This window comes from Nanorana parkeri, unplaced genomic scaffold (genome assembly GCF_000935625.1).
Source record: "Nanorana parkeri isolate BGI_ZX_2015 unplaced genomic scaffold, ASM93562v1 scaffold1304, whole genome shotgun sequence".
Lineage (NCBI taxonomy): Eukaryota > Metazoa > Chordata > Amphibia > Anura > Dicroglossidae > Nanorana > Nanorana parkeri.
In genome coordinates, this window is record NW_017307572.1 from 405,175 (window position 1) to 422,037 (window position 16,863).

The 16,863-nt window shown below is 45.4% G+C and overlaps 1 protein-coding gene across 1 annotated transcript in view; it reads right to left on the reverse strand.

The window, feature by feature from the left end:
• The window catches only part of KCTD18 (potassium channel tetramerization domain containing 18), an 11,774-nt gene extending 682 nt beyond the window's left edge, over positions 1-11,092 (reverse strand). The window contains exons 1-5 of the mRNA XM_018569210.1: positions 10,936-11,092; positions 5,563-5,774; positions 3,144-3,337; positions 1,734-1,828; positions 1,208-1,310 (exon numbers count right to left, since the gene is read on the reverse strand). Coding sequence (XP_018424712.1) covers positions 1,208-1,310; positions 1,734-1,828; positions 3,144-3,337; positions 5,563-5,774; positions 10,936-11,092 — 761 coding nt within the window. The remainder of the gene's footprint in view (positions 1-1,207; positions 1,311-1,733; positions 1,829-3,143; positions 3,338-5,562; positions 5,775-10,935) is intronic.
• Positions 11,093-16,863: the final 5,771 nt, after the last annotated feature.

Here is a 16,863-nt window from a genome sequence, read left to right on the forward strand (position 1 = left end):
GGGAGGGGGTGTGGGGTTGTATTGAAGTCAATGGCACAGCAGCCATGCCCCCCGCCCACAGTGCGATCGCCTGCACCCGGAACGCAGGCACATTAGTGCCTGCATTCCGGTCCAGTGCGATCTGCAAAAATAATGCTTGCAGCATTTTTGCAGATCGCACTGGACTCGAACGTAGGTACTAATGTGCCTGGGTTCCAGCGATCGCCCTGTGGGCCAGAGGCCTGCCTGCGTTGCCATTGACTTCAATGCACCGCCACGCCCCCTCCCGCCCCTGGATGCAGGTGTTTTTTCGTTGGTAGATCTACAGACGAAAAATTGCGGGCGCCCCTGCCCTTCATAAATCCGTGGTCACATCATGTGCTAGGTCATAAGTCTTCTATTTTCTTCAATGCAAAGACAGCTCCTCTTTTAGTTGTCCCCGTCACTGCCTGAGTGATGAGGAAACTTCAATTTGGATGTCCATCAAAGAAATTCTCAGACTACAGAAGACTGCATCTGCATTATGTCATCATGAAGTGCAGGATAACCAGTTGTCACTCCTGGAGTGAAGCCGGCAATTAACATGAATGGCAGAAATGGGTAGGTATAACAAAGGCTTCGGAAGAGTTCTCTTTGAAACAAGTGCGTAGGGGGGATTTGCTTGAAGAAGGGCTTTAAAAGCAGGTACCATAAGGCATTTAGCTATGGCCAGCCTAAAGCTAAGCAAAGAGGGAAATCGATCATTAAAACCTCAAACAAACTGCTGACCGGTAGACTTGCCAGTGCTCTAATGCATGCTGGGAGATCTCCCAATTACCGCCACTGAAGCAGTACTGCGTGGCACCCCCTTATCATAGCTGATTATTACTTGTCAGCAGAGATGAGTATAAATTCTTAGCCTGTATGATGTCAGGTCACAGATAGCATATTCCCAGTGTGACGCGGTGAGATTGTCAAACAGTAGTTTGTATCGTGCGGCACACCTTTTCTTGCACTTTGAGGCTACTGTGTTCCAGGCAAAGATCATGACAGGTCACGGCTAAGCACTGATTGGAAAGAAGATGTCTCGTCACCAGTTGCTATCAGTAAGCCATCTGCCAGTTTATGGCCAAACTTACACAAAATAAAACAGTGACATTTACATGACACCAGATCATCTTATGGACTTGTCCTAATATGCTGGTCCCAAATCTTACAATAATGGCATAAAGAACACAATGCCCTTTACCTAGTCCTCACTGGAGTTATATTTCCCGAATCGCCTTGTATTGATCGTTCTTCTAGGGTCCAGCACTCAATTAATTCTTGAGGAACTCTCCAGTAGCTGAATCCTAAGGGGGAAAAAAAAAAAATGTGTCACATGACAGCAGAACATACATTAAAATATAGAGTGTAATGTGCAATAGGTTAAAAAAAACCGGCACTGGTAAGGGGATCTGTCCCATCCAATACTTTATTTGTAAAAAGGCATAACAGCAGCAAACAAATGCTAACATGTTTCAGCCCCCAAACCGGGCCTTAGTCGTAGCATAGTTTTTATAAATAAAGTACTGGATGGACGGATCCCCCTGCAAGTGCCGTTTTTTTAACCTATTTCTCAGTGAAGGCTCCGGCGGAAGCTTTACCAGGCACCGAAGTTCAAGCAGCAGGACTGAAGACAAGAGGGTAGAACTGCTCAATGTTTCTAAACTGCTACAGAGTGTAATGTGCATTGTAAAGGTTTCAACCACCGAATCATTCCCAGCATGTTTTACCTCTTCCTTCCCAGTTTTCAAAAGCATCCATCATGGCTTTCAGCTCAGATATGCTGTAGTAGCTCAATATGTACTGAGTGTTACCACCGGCCTCCCTGTCAGGATGAACAGAGAACAGTTTGAAGCTTAATGCACTGAGTTTCAAGTATTTACATATAGATTTACTACAGTCTTTATAGAAAATTGTAAAATAATGAAATATATTAGTTATGTCAGGATGACTATTTTCTAGCCTACATGACATTTTATGACCAACAACTCAGTGAAAGTATATGTCAACCCAATCACTAAAATCTTATATAATATTCCATCATTTGAAATCTACAGCTTTCATTCAAATAATACTTGCTAATCTTGCCATGTAGGTCCTTGTATAGGCATTTCCTGTTATTGGGCGATAACGTTCTGTCCCTGCCTTCCAACTGCTCTCCTGAGTTGTTACCCTGTCACATGTGCTTCCAGTGTAAACTACAAGTGGACACAAATTGCACAAACATGGCTCACTGTTGTCACCATCAGGACACCCGTGCTGCTTGCGCTAGTGCATGTAGACAGGAAATGGCTAAGAAAAAGCTGGAGAAGATCAGCAGCACTGAGATGTTCTGCCACCCATTCCTCTGATCTTTGCTCTGCTTAACAGCTATGGCTGACTGTAGAATCTTCAGATTGGACATTTCCACCAGTGTCCCCTGCCACATACTGTAGTTCCTTCAGTAGACCTCTAAGTCACTATTATGTCCCTGAAGTGACATATATATGTCCAGCAAAAGGAAGCACAGAGTGCAAGAGGGGAACTTGCAAAAGTGTGTAAGATGTAAGGAGGCCAATGCTCTGCATGAGAGCAAAGGTCGGAGGAATGAGCAGTGGGACAGGTACAGCTTGATAAGCAGCATATGTATCTACATAAGCAGTATGGGTTCTTCCTGATCAGATAGGCCATGCTATTTATAAAACTGCCACAGAAAGTAATGGCAGTCATATGACAGAAGAGTCCAAACGCAGATTGCCATTAGACTCTATGGCATGTCTTCATGCTCTATGAATCTAGGTGAAATAGATTGCAGGCTGTGGCAAATGTGAGCTGACAGGGTAGCAGAAAGAAGCGCTGAACTGAAATACGGGATGCGAACAAGGTTTTTGTTGCTAGGAAGGGGAAAGGTTGCTTAAAGGGCACTTATCCTTTAAGAATTAGTAGTCTTCTTTATAATGTAAAGCCTAACTCCAGCCAAGTCTTTTTTTTTTATTGCTGGAGAGATTTCAGCTCACTTCCCATCCATACAACAGGGCAAGAAAGAAGAGTGGATAGGATGTTACTGGAACAGAAAGACACAGACAGTAATAATAACCTGACAGAACTTCTAACAAGCCCCAAAATATATAAAAACTTACTCCACCGTCACATAGTGTTACCTTTTGTACATATGTTTATGATTGATTCGATTTCCCAGCTGTTGCCGAAGAGCTGAATCTCCATCTTCTCTAGTTGCATAGATGCCAATGATCCTACTTTCACAGCTGGAGCCACACGTGTGTAAGTAATGTAACACCCACACTGTAGGCTTTGTGCATATAAGGCCGTAAGAATCACAGAAGTCAAACAAAACCTAAAAGAAGCATCAGTGAAAAGAACGTAAACCCAAGTTCATCCTTTTCATATTCATACCTGTAATATATCTGTTGTGACTTCTTCATGTTATCTGTTGTCATTTCCATTTCCTTATCCCTTTTCCATACTTCTTTCTTTTGCTGCATCTCTCCCCCCAATGCAGTGGTACCTCAGTTCACGACTGCTTCTGTTCGCAGACAATTCGCTTCGGCAAAATGTTGCTTCGGTTCGCGAACTTCGCATTGGGTGATGAACACAACCGCAGCCATCTTCCCTGCTCTGACACATGGCTATGGCTTCCTCTAGTCCAGATCGCGGTCTGATCACAGTTTGATTCGGTTCACAACCAGTTTGTGAACCGAGGTGCCACTGTACTTCCTGGTGCACCAAATATTATTGTACACATAGAAGCCCCTATGTACAAAAACTGGAGATCATGATCATACTAGCTAATTGTAGCTGCTAATCAAGCATAGTTAGCATGATAGCAGACTCAAAAGGAGGCAGTCACTGTACAGAGTTTAAAAAAATCTTTTTATAAAGGTGCACAGAGCCTACATGATAGAATATGCTAGATACGCTTTAACAAGGGATTGCATAAAAACTAGGGATGCACTGATACTGGTTTTTCGGTATGGAGTACGATTACCGATACTTTTTTTTCGGTACTCGCTGATACCGAGTACGTGTGCCCAGATTATCAGGAACTCGGGCAGCGGATCATGACCCGTCGCCCAGCTTCCTAAGCCAGTGTTCTAGCAAAAGAACACTGGCTTCACATGCCGAGGCTACCCGGCTTCCTGATTGATCAGGATGCCACACTACCAAGCAACAAGTGACACCGGCTTCCTTTCAAATCAGGAAGCCAGTTGGCACCTCATGACACACCTCCCGGCTTCCTGATTAGCTAGGAAGCCGGCTTCACTTGTTCCTAGGCAGCCTGGCTTCCTGACCAATCAAGAAGCCGGGTCGTTACATGCCACGCGGCTTCCTGCTTGGTTAGGAAGCCAGGCTGCCTTGCAACAAGTGAAGTCGGCTTCCTAGCCAATCAGGAAGCCGAGAGGCGGGTCATAACCCACCGCTCGGCTTCCGGATTGGGAAGGAAGCCGGCTCCATGATCACTCGCGGTCAGAGGGAGATGTCCCTCTGACTGGAAGTTCAGTATCAGAGGTGAGTATTGGAGCATTTGGGCGAGTACTCGTACTCACCTAAATACTCAGTATCGATACCGATACCGATACTAGTATCGGTGCATCCCTAATAAAAACAATTTAAAACCGTACTTCATATACTTGAAAATGACAAAATAGACAACCATTAATTTCAGCTAAAGCCCAGTTCCAGCCACCAGCCATCCAGTTGAAGCCTAACTCCAGCCAATGTTTCATTTTATGTTGGATAGGGCAGGGAAGAGATAGAGCTTCTTTCAGATATTTATTACAGTTTGTGTATTTATTGGAGAGATTTCCACTCACTTCTTGCTCCTAAGGCCACTGTGTCTGGAACAGGGAGTGAAATCTCCCCACTGGTAACGTAGACAGTAATAAAAGTTTGATGTGCTCTAACCCAGGAGTGTCCAATCCAGGAGCCGGCAGGATATTTTAAGAGACAGCTATATTGACAAGAAGTAGAGAAAACCTAAAAAGTTAGGCACCAGCTGTCATTTTTAAGAAGCATTGGCTACCTGGATTCTGGCCCTGTTCTAACGCTTTCACACTAAAAACTGTATAACATCTGCTGGTTGTGTCCCTTTTGGAGATTTCTGCACACTTCGCAGCTTAGTGATGACCATAGCTGGGACAGCAAGTGAGAAATATTCTCTCTGATGGGGATGCAGGGAGCCCTGATAGCCTGAGATTAACCTCTCCCTTACCGTGTCCAAAACACCTGGCTGTAAGTCATTGTTGTGCATGAATGGAGTTTATGCTGTTTGCAGATTACCACCTTGTATGCTCTGGGAGGCAGGAGCCAAACTCCTGCTTCCTGCTTGTCACAGTTGCTCATAACATCATCCTGTCGACAAGCTTTCTAACATTTAAAAAAAATAATGTAATGCAGAACTAAAAGTAAACAGAAATAAAAGCCTAACAGAGGTTCAAAACCATTCCCACATTACCTAAAAAGTAAACATTGTGGCTGGAGTTTAACTGTAGCCTATCCAGCTGAAACTAACAACCTAACCCTCAGTAGGAATAACAGTAATCAAACAATGGCATCACACACCTTTCTAAGCTCCAAGTTTGAGTTAGAAGAATGGGTCTCCATTTCATTGGCCAAATGTTCAGGGAGACTGTAAGGGTAAGGAATTCCAAAGTAATCGGCCTCCTCTTGTAGAGCAATTCTTGTCTGTTCATCGCTGGGAATTTGGATTTCTCCATGTAAGTAGTCTAGGATGTATCTAAACAAATCTCCGCTTCTATTAATAAGGCAAAAACCTGCAGTGAAAGGGAAGTCAATGACGGGATTATCTTTGCGTTAAAATATTTCATTGTGAACACTAATAAAAGCAGATATTATTCACTTAAAGGAGAACAATGAGGTGAGTGCTTTTCACTCACCTCATAGTTCTAGCCGACCTGTGACAATGAGACTGTCACAGGTCGGCTCAGTAGATCGGGAGGTGAGCGAACACATACCGGCGTTCGCTCACCTCTCGATCCTGTCACGGCTCTCTGCCGTGACAGGGCAGGGGCTGGATTCCCCCCTCCCCGACCTGCCAGCGCTGACTGGCGGAACGGACGGGGGAGGGGGCGGGTACAGCTGGCTCTGCCTCTAGATAGGCAGAGCCACCTGTCACTCACGCAGCTGGGCGGCTCCCGACATAATTGTCGGGATCCGCTTCAGCTGCGGCGTCTCAGTATATCGCGAGCTACAGCTCGCAGTATACTGAGCCTAGGGTGACGGGAGGACGCTAGTTTGTGTCCTCCCGTTACCCTAAGGAGAACTATGGGGAAAACCTTAACCCCATAGTTCTCCTTTAATCCAGATGTCCCTAAAATACATAATATCAAAGGAATTCTGCTCATATTTTACCGATAATTTTGTAGCTGGAATGAACCTAGGTGGCACGTTTTGCTAAAGACAGCTTTATTCCATGGGGGTCCATTTACTGAACACATTTTTTTAGCTTTCATACACTCCTTGTAAAGGACCCCATATTGCCTTTAGCAAGTCACAGCCCCAATGTATTGTTAGGCATTTTGCCAGTAAAGTTAGTTGAATAAGGGTCCTTGGCAAGGAGTGTAAAAATGCTTAAAGTAGTATTAAGGTCTGGGAGCGTTTTTTACCCTAAATCATTCTCTGCATTAGGGTAGGGCGCTGCCGGCCCCGAACGATCCTCCGTTCCCCGAACTCCTGGGTTGCGGGGGAGGATACTGATGGCAGAAGAGCCGTAGGCTCCTTCTGCCATCAATCAAAGAAGGAAGGGGCGTGGCCTGCCACAGGGCTGTGTGTGTCTATGGACGCACACAGCCGCTGCGGGGACTAGAGGAGACGAGTGTGCACGGGTGCCTCCATTAGAACGATGGTGGGACCCGTGCAGGGGGTGGGGGTGGGGGAGAGCATGGCAGGGACACACTAGAAAACTAGGAATGAAGTACTTTAAAAAAAAAAAAAACAACAGCCTCCAGCAAATAAGGGTCTCCTTATCACTTTAAAGTAGAATTAAAAGCTCAACTTTATCAATACTGAATCCAAACCTGCAAATCCATACCTGCAGAAGGAATCCCAAATGTCAAGTTTAGATGCGGACGCTGTCACCAAGTTAATGTTGAATGGTGGGTGGGAGGATGGAAGCGCAGGCACATGGCAGGGGACACAGGCATTCAAAACTTCCCGAAACTGTCAAATGCTAAAAAGTCTCAGGGAGTCTGCAGTGCTGGAACAAAGGGGAGGTAGGAGACAAAGGCTGCCGGAGAGGTGACTATAATCCCCATTTATGGAAGGGAAGTGCTGTGTCTGCATTTGATGATGGACCTGACCGGCTTTTTTTTTTTTTTAAAGAAACACATTAGTCTAAATATCAAAGCACTATATATACCAACAAGACAAGATTCAAGGTCAGAGGTTTTCTAGGAAGTGCCGTGTTGTGTGGAGAAGTGAATGCTACACCTGCTCTCTGGATCAGAGGTAACCGGCTGATAACAGTGGGGGAAGTGGATGAGAGGGGATTTTATAAGTGGATTTGATTTTTAAGCTTGTGAATGTTTTTCATCTTAGGTTTTCTTATGAGTGTATGACAAACTTTGCCAGATAAAGGAGGAGGAGAAAGTGGATTGCTGAGAAAACTGAGCCTTGTGAACTGGAAGAGATTATTTCTGAGCGCTTTACGACCAGTTTTGATAGCTTGGTCCACCCAATTCGGTGAGTGCGGCTGGAATCAGTAGTGTCGCACACGTTTGGGACGGTGTCACTGGAAGCAAGATAAAGTATTTGCACTTCATGGGGAAAAGTTTTGCACCTTAATATGGACTAAGGATTGTTTCACCAAGGGACTTGAATCATTTTAGCTGAATGCATCTGCAAGCTATTAGCTATTTAAATCAGGTGTGATTGTGAACCACAATTTATTTGCTTAGTTATTGCTACGTATTGCTATTATTCATTTATGCTTACTCATCTGTCTGTATTTTGGGACACCGAAACATTTTTAACGCTTTTATTAAGCTGTTCTTTTATCACAGGGCATTTGTTGGCACAATTCTAAAAGCACTATAAACCTTTAAGAGCAGACTAGTTCAGGTCTCTATACAGAACCTATTGGCAATTCTGCCTTGGTTCCTAACCCAAGTAGCATATTTAGAATGCTAGAAATAGAAGTCAGCAACGGCAGCCTTCGTGTTCTCTAAGAAAAGGTAGCTGCTAACAGGTCTAACATGTAGGCACCTAGTCATCCGTTCTGAATGGGCAAGGTTCCAGCATCTCCTCCATACCAGCCCCCTATATTCCTATTGGGCCATCACTATAATAGACTGGAGGGGGCTGGCAAGATCTGTCACTACAAGGATGCCAGATCCTTGCCAGCTGGTATTTGGCCTTAGCAGATATCAATGAGAGATGCTGCAGGTAGAAGTGTCTGCACATAAAACCCACCTGAAAATGCTAGTTCCCTGGCTCTAGTTCTGACTCTTTGGCGTCAATACTTTGAATCCTGCACCCAGAACAAGTTTGTTAGGATGAGCGAATTTACTGTGATTCTCCAGCCTTCCATACTCGTTCCAGGAACATATTGATGTTCAGAATAACAGCCAAACAACTAGTATTTTGAGAAGTTCAGACCTTACATTTGTAATATCCCCTTTGCACACCATACTGGAACAACTGGTGGATGGCACCACAACATTCAATCTAGACCAGTGGTTCTCAATCTGTGTAACCTCAGGACCCACATTTGTCCTTGGTCATTAAGTCATGATCCAAGTCGCACCGCACTGGAACGCACGGCATTGCGGTAACGCACGCTTCAGTGCGGGCGATTGAACTGTGGGTGAGAGGTGCGTTTGGGGTGCTATTCAAAAGAATGGCAATGCAACACACCTCCCCTTAGCGTGGTACAGTGCGTTAATCGCACGGGACTGCGCAATTAACACACTGTGCTAGTGTAAATGGGCCCTCAAAAACACTGAGGCCCCGTTCACACTGAGCGATTTATCGCGCGGTAATTCCCGCGATATCGCGGCTATTTACCGCGCGATGTCGCTCTCCAATGCTTGGCAATGGGGCAAAGGGTCCTGCTGTCGCGGGTCGTGTGTCGCTACAGCAGGACCCTTTTTGGAGCGGATTTTGCCGCGATTCAATGCTTTTCAATGCAAGCATTTGCGTGACAAATCGCGCAAAATGCAAATCGCGCGACAAACGCGCGTTTTGCGAATCGCCAAGTGTGAATGGGGCCTGACAGTCACACAACCACGATCTCACACACTCACACATATACACTCTTTTTTTTAAGGTACACCCAGTCTCCCAATCTTTACAAGAACCAGAGTGGATCCTCAGCCTGGGGTCCAGTGTGGGCTGCTGTGCTGGGACAGAGCTTCATCCAAATGTGCATTGCTTGTACAGCTCTCTTGCTCACCCTGTAGAGGTGTCGGGAGCTAGAATGTGATGTCACTCCGGTCCAGGCACCTCTACAGGACACGTGAGGGAGCTGTAAGCAATGTAGGTATGGATGGAGCTCCCTCGCGGCCATAGCCCCATCCTGCCCCACCTCAAGCTGAAACTTGGCACCGGGCAGCATATTTTGAATGGCTGCTTGGCGTGAGAACTGATAGTGCAGTGCTAGAGGGAGGCTGAGGAGCCTCTCACCTAGAAAAGTGGAAGGCATGTGGTGACCCACTGAACACAGGGTCGCGACTCACTTTTCGGTCACGACTCACCATTTCAGAACCAAGGCTTTTAAGTAAGACTAACCTCAGGAGTTAGACTTAAAAATGCATTGTCATGTACCTTGGTGTGAGCCTGAAGTGATGAGGAAGATTCCCCTTGCAACTCTCGTCACCAGTTGAAAACCAAGGGTCTACAAGATATGCTGTCCACACACCATTCTGCTTCGGAATATCATCTTTATTTACATTCCGTTTAGCATGACATATAGATGCGAATAAAGATGATATTCCGAAGCAGAATGGTGTGCGGACAGCATACTGTATCTTCTATTTCAGAAATGGCAGACCCCATATTTCTCTCAGGAAAGTTTAAGGTTAATATCAAATATGTAGAGCATAGAAGATATTATACACATGCTGATTTGCACTCTGCAGGCTCTTAAGCTGGCCATACACCTATGGACAATCTGCAGATTTTCGATGGTCAGATGGAAACAGTGCAACAGATTCTTCCATCTATGCTAAACTGAATGGACGGAGGAATCTCCAGTTGGGCCAAGCTTTAGTATCTTGTAACAATGTAGGCATTGTTCAGGTATTTTGAGAGCCAGTGGGGCCGACTAGCAAGATACTGAAGCTTGGCCCAGCGGGAGATTCCTCCATCCACACAGTTTAGCGTAGATGGAGGAATCTGTTGCACTTTTTCCATCTGACCATAAAAAGTCTGCAGATAATCTATAGGTGTATGACTAGCTTTAGGTGGAGGCAATGTTCTTTAAAGAAGAAATATGAGGTGAGTGCTAGTTCTAGCCGACCTGTGACAATGAGACTGTCACAGGTCGGCTCAGTAGATCGGGAGGTGAGCGAACACATACCGGCGTTCGCTCACTTCTCGATCCTGTCACGGCTCAATGCCGTGACAGGGGAGGGGCTGGATTCCCCCCTCCCCGCTCCTCCAGCGCTGACTGGCGGAACGGACGGGGGAGGGGGCGGGTATAGCTGGCTCTGCCTTTAGATAGGCAGAGCCATCTGTCAGTCACGCAGCTAGGCGGATCCCGGCACAATTGTCGGGATCCTCTTCAGCAGCGGCGTCTCAGTATACCGCGAGCTACAGGTATACTGAGCCTAGGGTGACGGGAGGACGCTAGTTTGTGTCCTCCCGTTACCCTAAGGAGAACTATGGGGAAAAGCCTTAACCCCATAGTTCTCCTTTAAATGTATTCATTTTTATTTCATTTACTTCTGCTAATTGCACGAGCCTAAAAAATATTACCAGACTCATCACGATTCAAAGGAAAGCGACCACTGAACATAGCTGCCAACATGGAATCTTTGAAGCGACAGAGAGATTGTCTTCTAGCAGTAAACAGGCAGCCCCCCACATTAAGGCGAAGCAAGTCAGACATGTCCTTTACTGATTGTTCATCCATTGTGTCTGTAAAAAACAAAAGTAAACAATTATTCAGAAACAAACTACTGATTTATTTTCTATTTTTGCAGAAAGAGTTAAATCGACCCTGTCCCTATTCTAAAGAAATAAAATGGCTAAGAACCCTCTGGCTCAAAGAAACCTCCTTCAGATGCGCCCAGTGTGCTCGTTCAGGTTAATGACAGGGTGACAGCAGCAGTCTGCATGTAACTGAACATGGTATGATTACATGCGGGTCAGGATAGATGATCGTCCATAGACAAAGGGTCGGTGAGTCCATCGGCAATCATCTATCCCAAACTACATGTAATGGTGCCGTGTATGATTACATACACACTACCACTGAGGGATGCACCCACTGTCACCCCGTCATTAACTTGAATGGGCTCAGCAGCCACGTCTGAAAAGGACACCTGGGATTCCTGCTGCAGCAATCCTCAAACGCAGCATAAGTCGTCATGCGAATGGGGCCCTAGGGTGTAACATAAAAGTTTGTTCACATTCCAAACCCCCACCCTCAAACTGCTCAGCTCACACAGCCATGGCATCTATTCCTGTGAATGGAGATACGTCCAATGCCATCAACAAGGGGACTGGTGGTTCTCAGTAAAGTAGAAGTGCACTGTCCTCACTGCACTTGTAGTTTATTGATTTCTTCCTTTCTCCAGCCATATAACTTCTATAGACCTGGGGCTGGAGGAACGGTCTGCAGGATCCAGAGCATTGCACCCCTGATCCTCTGGTTGTGGTTGCAATGCTTTGTATGCTCCAATGCACAAAAATCATCAATACACATTTTTGTCTTTCATGAATGTATGTGCATTTATTATTATACTGTACATTTCTATCTATATTCTTTGGACTTTGCATGTTTCAGCTCTCACAATCCTGGTTGTGTTATGTGGCAGTTTAGTGTGTGAAATTCCAATGTAAGCACATAAAGCATACAGACACCTCCACCGATATATATATATATATAGATAGATATATATCTATCTATCTATATATATATATATATATGTTCACCTCCTGCCCCCCACCCCTCTCTACCTCTCTCTGAATGCTGGAGGAGCTTTGTTGTGTATACAGTTCTATCCGTTCATGGCATTGTATGAAGCTGAGCAACGTTACAGGAAGCGCATTAAGTGGGCGGAGCTTCTACCCTCCTCAGAATCACTATCCAATCAAGGCAACGGTAGACAGCGGACTACAAGTCCCATGAGCCTCCGCGATCCATACTTGAGCGTGAGTTGCCCTCGCAGCGCGATTGGCCAATCTGATAGATTGGCTTTTGTGACAGAACACAGGCACGGTGTTATTTCTGGCTCTCATGTCACGGAGGTTCCTGGGCTGCAGACTATTGGAGAGGCCTGTGCCGAGGGCTGTAGAATGCTTTCCATGTGTTCACTAACAGGAAGAGGAGGAAATGAGAGGGGAACTGTGGGAGGAAGGATAGAATGATGGGAGTTGTAAGCTCTGGAATGCTGTGTACAGCCACACTTCTGAGTGAGGATTCAGAGAGCATTTTTTGTATGATTTGTAACCCCTTAATGACAAAAGTGAAACAAAATGTAACACCTCATCCAAGTTCTGCAAGTTTGACATGTGTTAATAAAAGTAGACATATCTCTGCAGCTACTTAGTGTATCCAGGCGAATTATACCAGGCTTCTTCAGGATGAATTGGCCCTTCATTTGACAGTAGATGGCAATAGAGGTTTCCCGTGTTGTTTTTTATTGATAGAACACTCGCACACAATAGTAAAAAAGTTAAAAAAAGGATTAACTGTGTACTACTTGCTGTTACCATGACCCACCACCAAAACAAACACAATACATTCTACTGCCGATGTGCACGGGGATACCACATATGTACCCATAGTAAGGCCCAGAAACAAAGGCATATCCTACCTAAATACACAGACACAAACACATCGATCCTTTTTTACCCAGCCTAATGCCAACACCGACCCCAACTCCAAATCTATTATTATTAGACAGGATTTATATAGCGCCAACAGTTTGCGCAGCGCTTTACAATATAAAGACATTACAATCAATACAATTCAAGACAAGATGGTAAGGAGGGCCCTGCCCCTGAGGGCTTGCAATCTAAAAGGGAGGGGGAAGTGATACATGAGGAGGTAGCTATATGGGATGAATTGTTTGAGAATGTGATGGAACACTATCACTGAACTCAGCACTGATCCTAAAGCCACCACTGACTCTAACACTGACCATAATGCCAACCCTGACACTAGGGTTGCCACCTTTTCTTAAAGCGAAACCCGAACACTCTAGCGACACGTGGACATATTCTTTTGGGAGAATGAGTCGCAGCTTATTCATATGTAAAAGGCACCACCCATTAATATGTAAATATCACAGTTGAGACTATTTTTAGTGGGGGGCCAGTAGCATCTATCTTAATTTTGGTTGCCCCTGTCTACCTGACACCTTGTGTCCGGGTTTCTGCTGCCATGAAACCCGGACACAGCATTCAAAACCCAAACTGTCCAGGTGAATCCTGGACAGGTGGCAACCCTACCTGACACTGACCCTAATGCCAACACTATCACTGACCTTACCACTGATGCTAAAGCCAACACCAACCCTGACACTGACCATAATGCCATCCCTAACACTGACTCTAATGCCAACCCTAACACTGATCCCAATACTGACACTGATCCTAATGCCTATCCTAACATCAACACTGACCCTAATGCTAACCTTCACCCTAATGCCAACCCGAACACTGATCCTAATATTGACACGAGTTCCTGAGGGACCGTAATATTCAGGGACGATTTTTGGGCGATTTCCTGAGGGACCGTAATATTCAGGGGTACAAGTATTCCTAAGAATGAGTTGAGCGTGGACCTATATGGGTTGGACTTGATGGACTTATGTCTTTATTCAACCCCAAATACTATGTAACTATGACACTGACCCTAATGCCAACCCTAACATCGACATTGACCCTAATGCTAACATTGACCCTAATGCCAACCCTAACACATCCTAATACTGACACTGACCCTAATGCTAACCCTAACACTGATCCTAATACTGACACTGACCCTAATGCCAATCCTAACATCGACACTGACCCTAAATTTTACATTGACCCTAATGGCAACCCTAACTCTGATCCTAATACTGACACTGACCCTAATGCCAACCCTAACACCGATACTAATACTGACACTGACCCTAATGCCAACCCTAACACTGATCCTAATGCTAACATTGACCCTAATGGCAACACTGACCCGAACTCCAACACTAACACTGAACGTAACACTTGTCCTAAAGCCAAAACCAACCCTGACACTGACCCTAATGCCAACACTGACCATAATGCCATCCCTGACACTGACCCTAATACTGACACTGACCCTAATACTGACACTGACCCTAATGCCAACACTAACACTAACCCAATGCTAACATTGACCCTAATGCTAACAGTAACACTGACCCTAATGGCAACACTGACCCTAATGCTTACACTAACACTGACCCTAATGCTTACACTAACACTGACCCTAATGCTTACACTAACACTGACCCTAATGCTTACACTAACACTGACCCTAATGCTTACACTAAAATAGCGGCTCCGACCCCCGCCACTGCCTGCAGCGCCTCGTTCACTTCTTGGATCCCCGCTGCATACAGATGGGGGAGAGCAGTGGGGATCCAGAGAAGCACCACATCAGGAGGACAGGACATCGCGATCTACCAGGGATCGTTTTGCGATCAATGGTAGATCGCGATCAACCTAATGGGCACCCCTGATTTATTATATTGCTGGTTCAGCAATATATTAAACAGAATCTGGGCACCTGCCAGGTTTAAAGATGGCCGCCGCGATTCGCAGTCATGCATTAACACATGCTGGCATAGGAAGCACTTTTGCACTGTGATGCAGTGATATGCACTGAGCTGAAGATGGGAAATGCGTGTGAAATGGTAAGGTTACGTGTTTCGGGAGAAAAGGTGAAATTGATCACAAATGTGGAGACTAACAGTTGCACGTTTTAGTTGCCCTTTAAAGAAAAGCTCCGGGCAAAAATGTTCTTAACCTTTGCAGTGGGGCTACCCCCACACTGCAAGGGTTAAGCACTCGTTTTTGTCTTGGTGTGAAAATAAAAAAAGATTATACTTACCTGAACCTCACAGTCGGCTGGCTCCTAGACTGGTCCTTCCAGCGCATCCTCATGTGCAATACACCGTATATAGAACGTGAAGACTCACAGGGACTTAGACTGCTGGAGCAGAGGGAGATAGAGGCTGGAAGGACCGGTCTAATTACCAGCCAGCCACAAGGTTCAGGTGGGTGTAACTTTTTTTCACCCCTAGGCGAAAATGAGCAGTTAACTCTTGCAGTGCTGGGGCAGCCCCACTGCAAGGGATAAGACATTTTGTTGCCTAGAGTTCTTCTTAAACGAAGGTGTTAGGGATGCAAGCATCGGTGTCGGGACCGATACAGGGCATTTTGACAAGTACCTTTACTTGTCAAAATGCCCCGATACATAGCGCCGAAGCTGCCCAGAGGACCCCACTCGAAGCGCCGCCCACCGGAGCAGCATAGAAGCGACGCTCCTTTTCAGCTCAGCGCCAGCGACGTCCTTCAATGCTGGAGAGCAGTGGCGAGTCAGCGCTGGTCCGGTGGGAGGAGCTCCAGGTGGGGTCCTAATTTAGCTGGCCGGCACCTCTGCGCAGTCGCCGGCAAGCTAAATTAGGACCCCACCTGGAGCTCCTCCCACCGGACCACCGCTGACTCGTCGCTGCTCTCCCGCACATCGTGAGCAGTGAGTGAGGGTGTACTCTATATGTAGTGTAGTACATATAGAGTACACATTGCTAATACACTGCAGACAATAGATTTACAATTCTCCCCTGCTAATATGAATGGGTTAAATGATCTATAGTACATAATTGTACGTAACATGTAGTTGTACTATGGATCATTTAACCCATTCATGTTAGCAGGGGAGAATTGCAGCAGAGTATTCTATATGAACTGTACATGTACTACATATAAAATACACTGCAACAATAGATTTACAATTATCCTCTGCTAATATGAACAGGTTAAATGATCCGTAGTACAACTACATGTTATGTACATATAATGTACTACGGACCATTTAACCCATTCATGTTAGCAGTGAAGAATTGTAACTCTATTGCTGCAGTGCATTCTATATGTATTATACATGTACAGTTCACATTCCCAATTCGCTGCAGCAATAGATTTACTATTCTCTCCTGCTAACATGAATGGGTTGAATGATCCGTAGTACAACTAGATGCTATGTACTATTATGTACTATGGATCATGATTTAACCTATTCATGTTAGCAGGGCAGAATTGTGAGCGCCTCCCACAAGCTGAGCACCGAGATGCGATGCAGCGATCCTGCCCAGCGCCGCGTGAGGCAACAGGGATCGGCGTGAAACTGTGAGTGAGGGAAGCTGGGATGGGGCTGGCTGTAAATCTATTGCTATAGTGTACTGGATGTGCGTACTGTATATTGTGGCAATGCCCTGCCTAGCCTCCTTTTTGGATTACTAGTGAGTATCATCACATTGGTGACACCAAATCTGATCTCTCTCGGTCCATGGCTGATGTAAAACAACCCAGTATTAAGAGGGTTTGTTAAAGGCATTATCTAAATCTTAACGATAAGCTCTGGGCACCATCATTTTATAAGCTGTAGAGCAGATATTATCTATTTACCTCTGCCGTTTGGAAATTCCA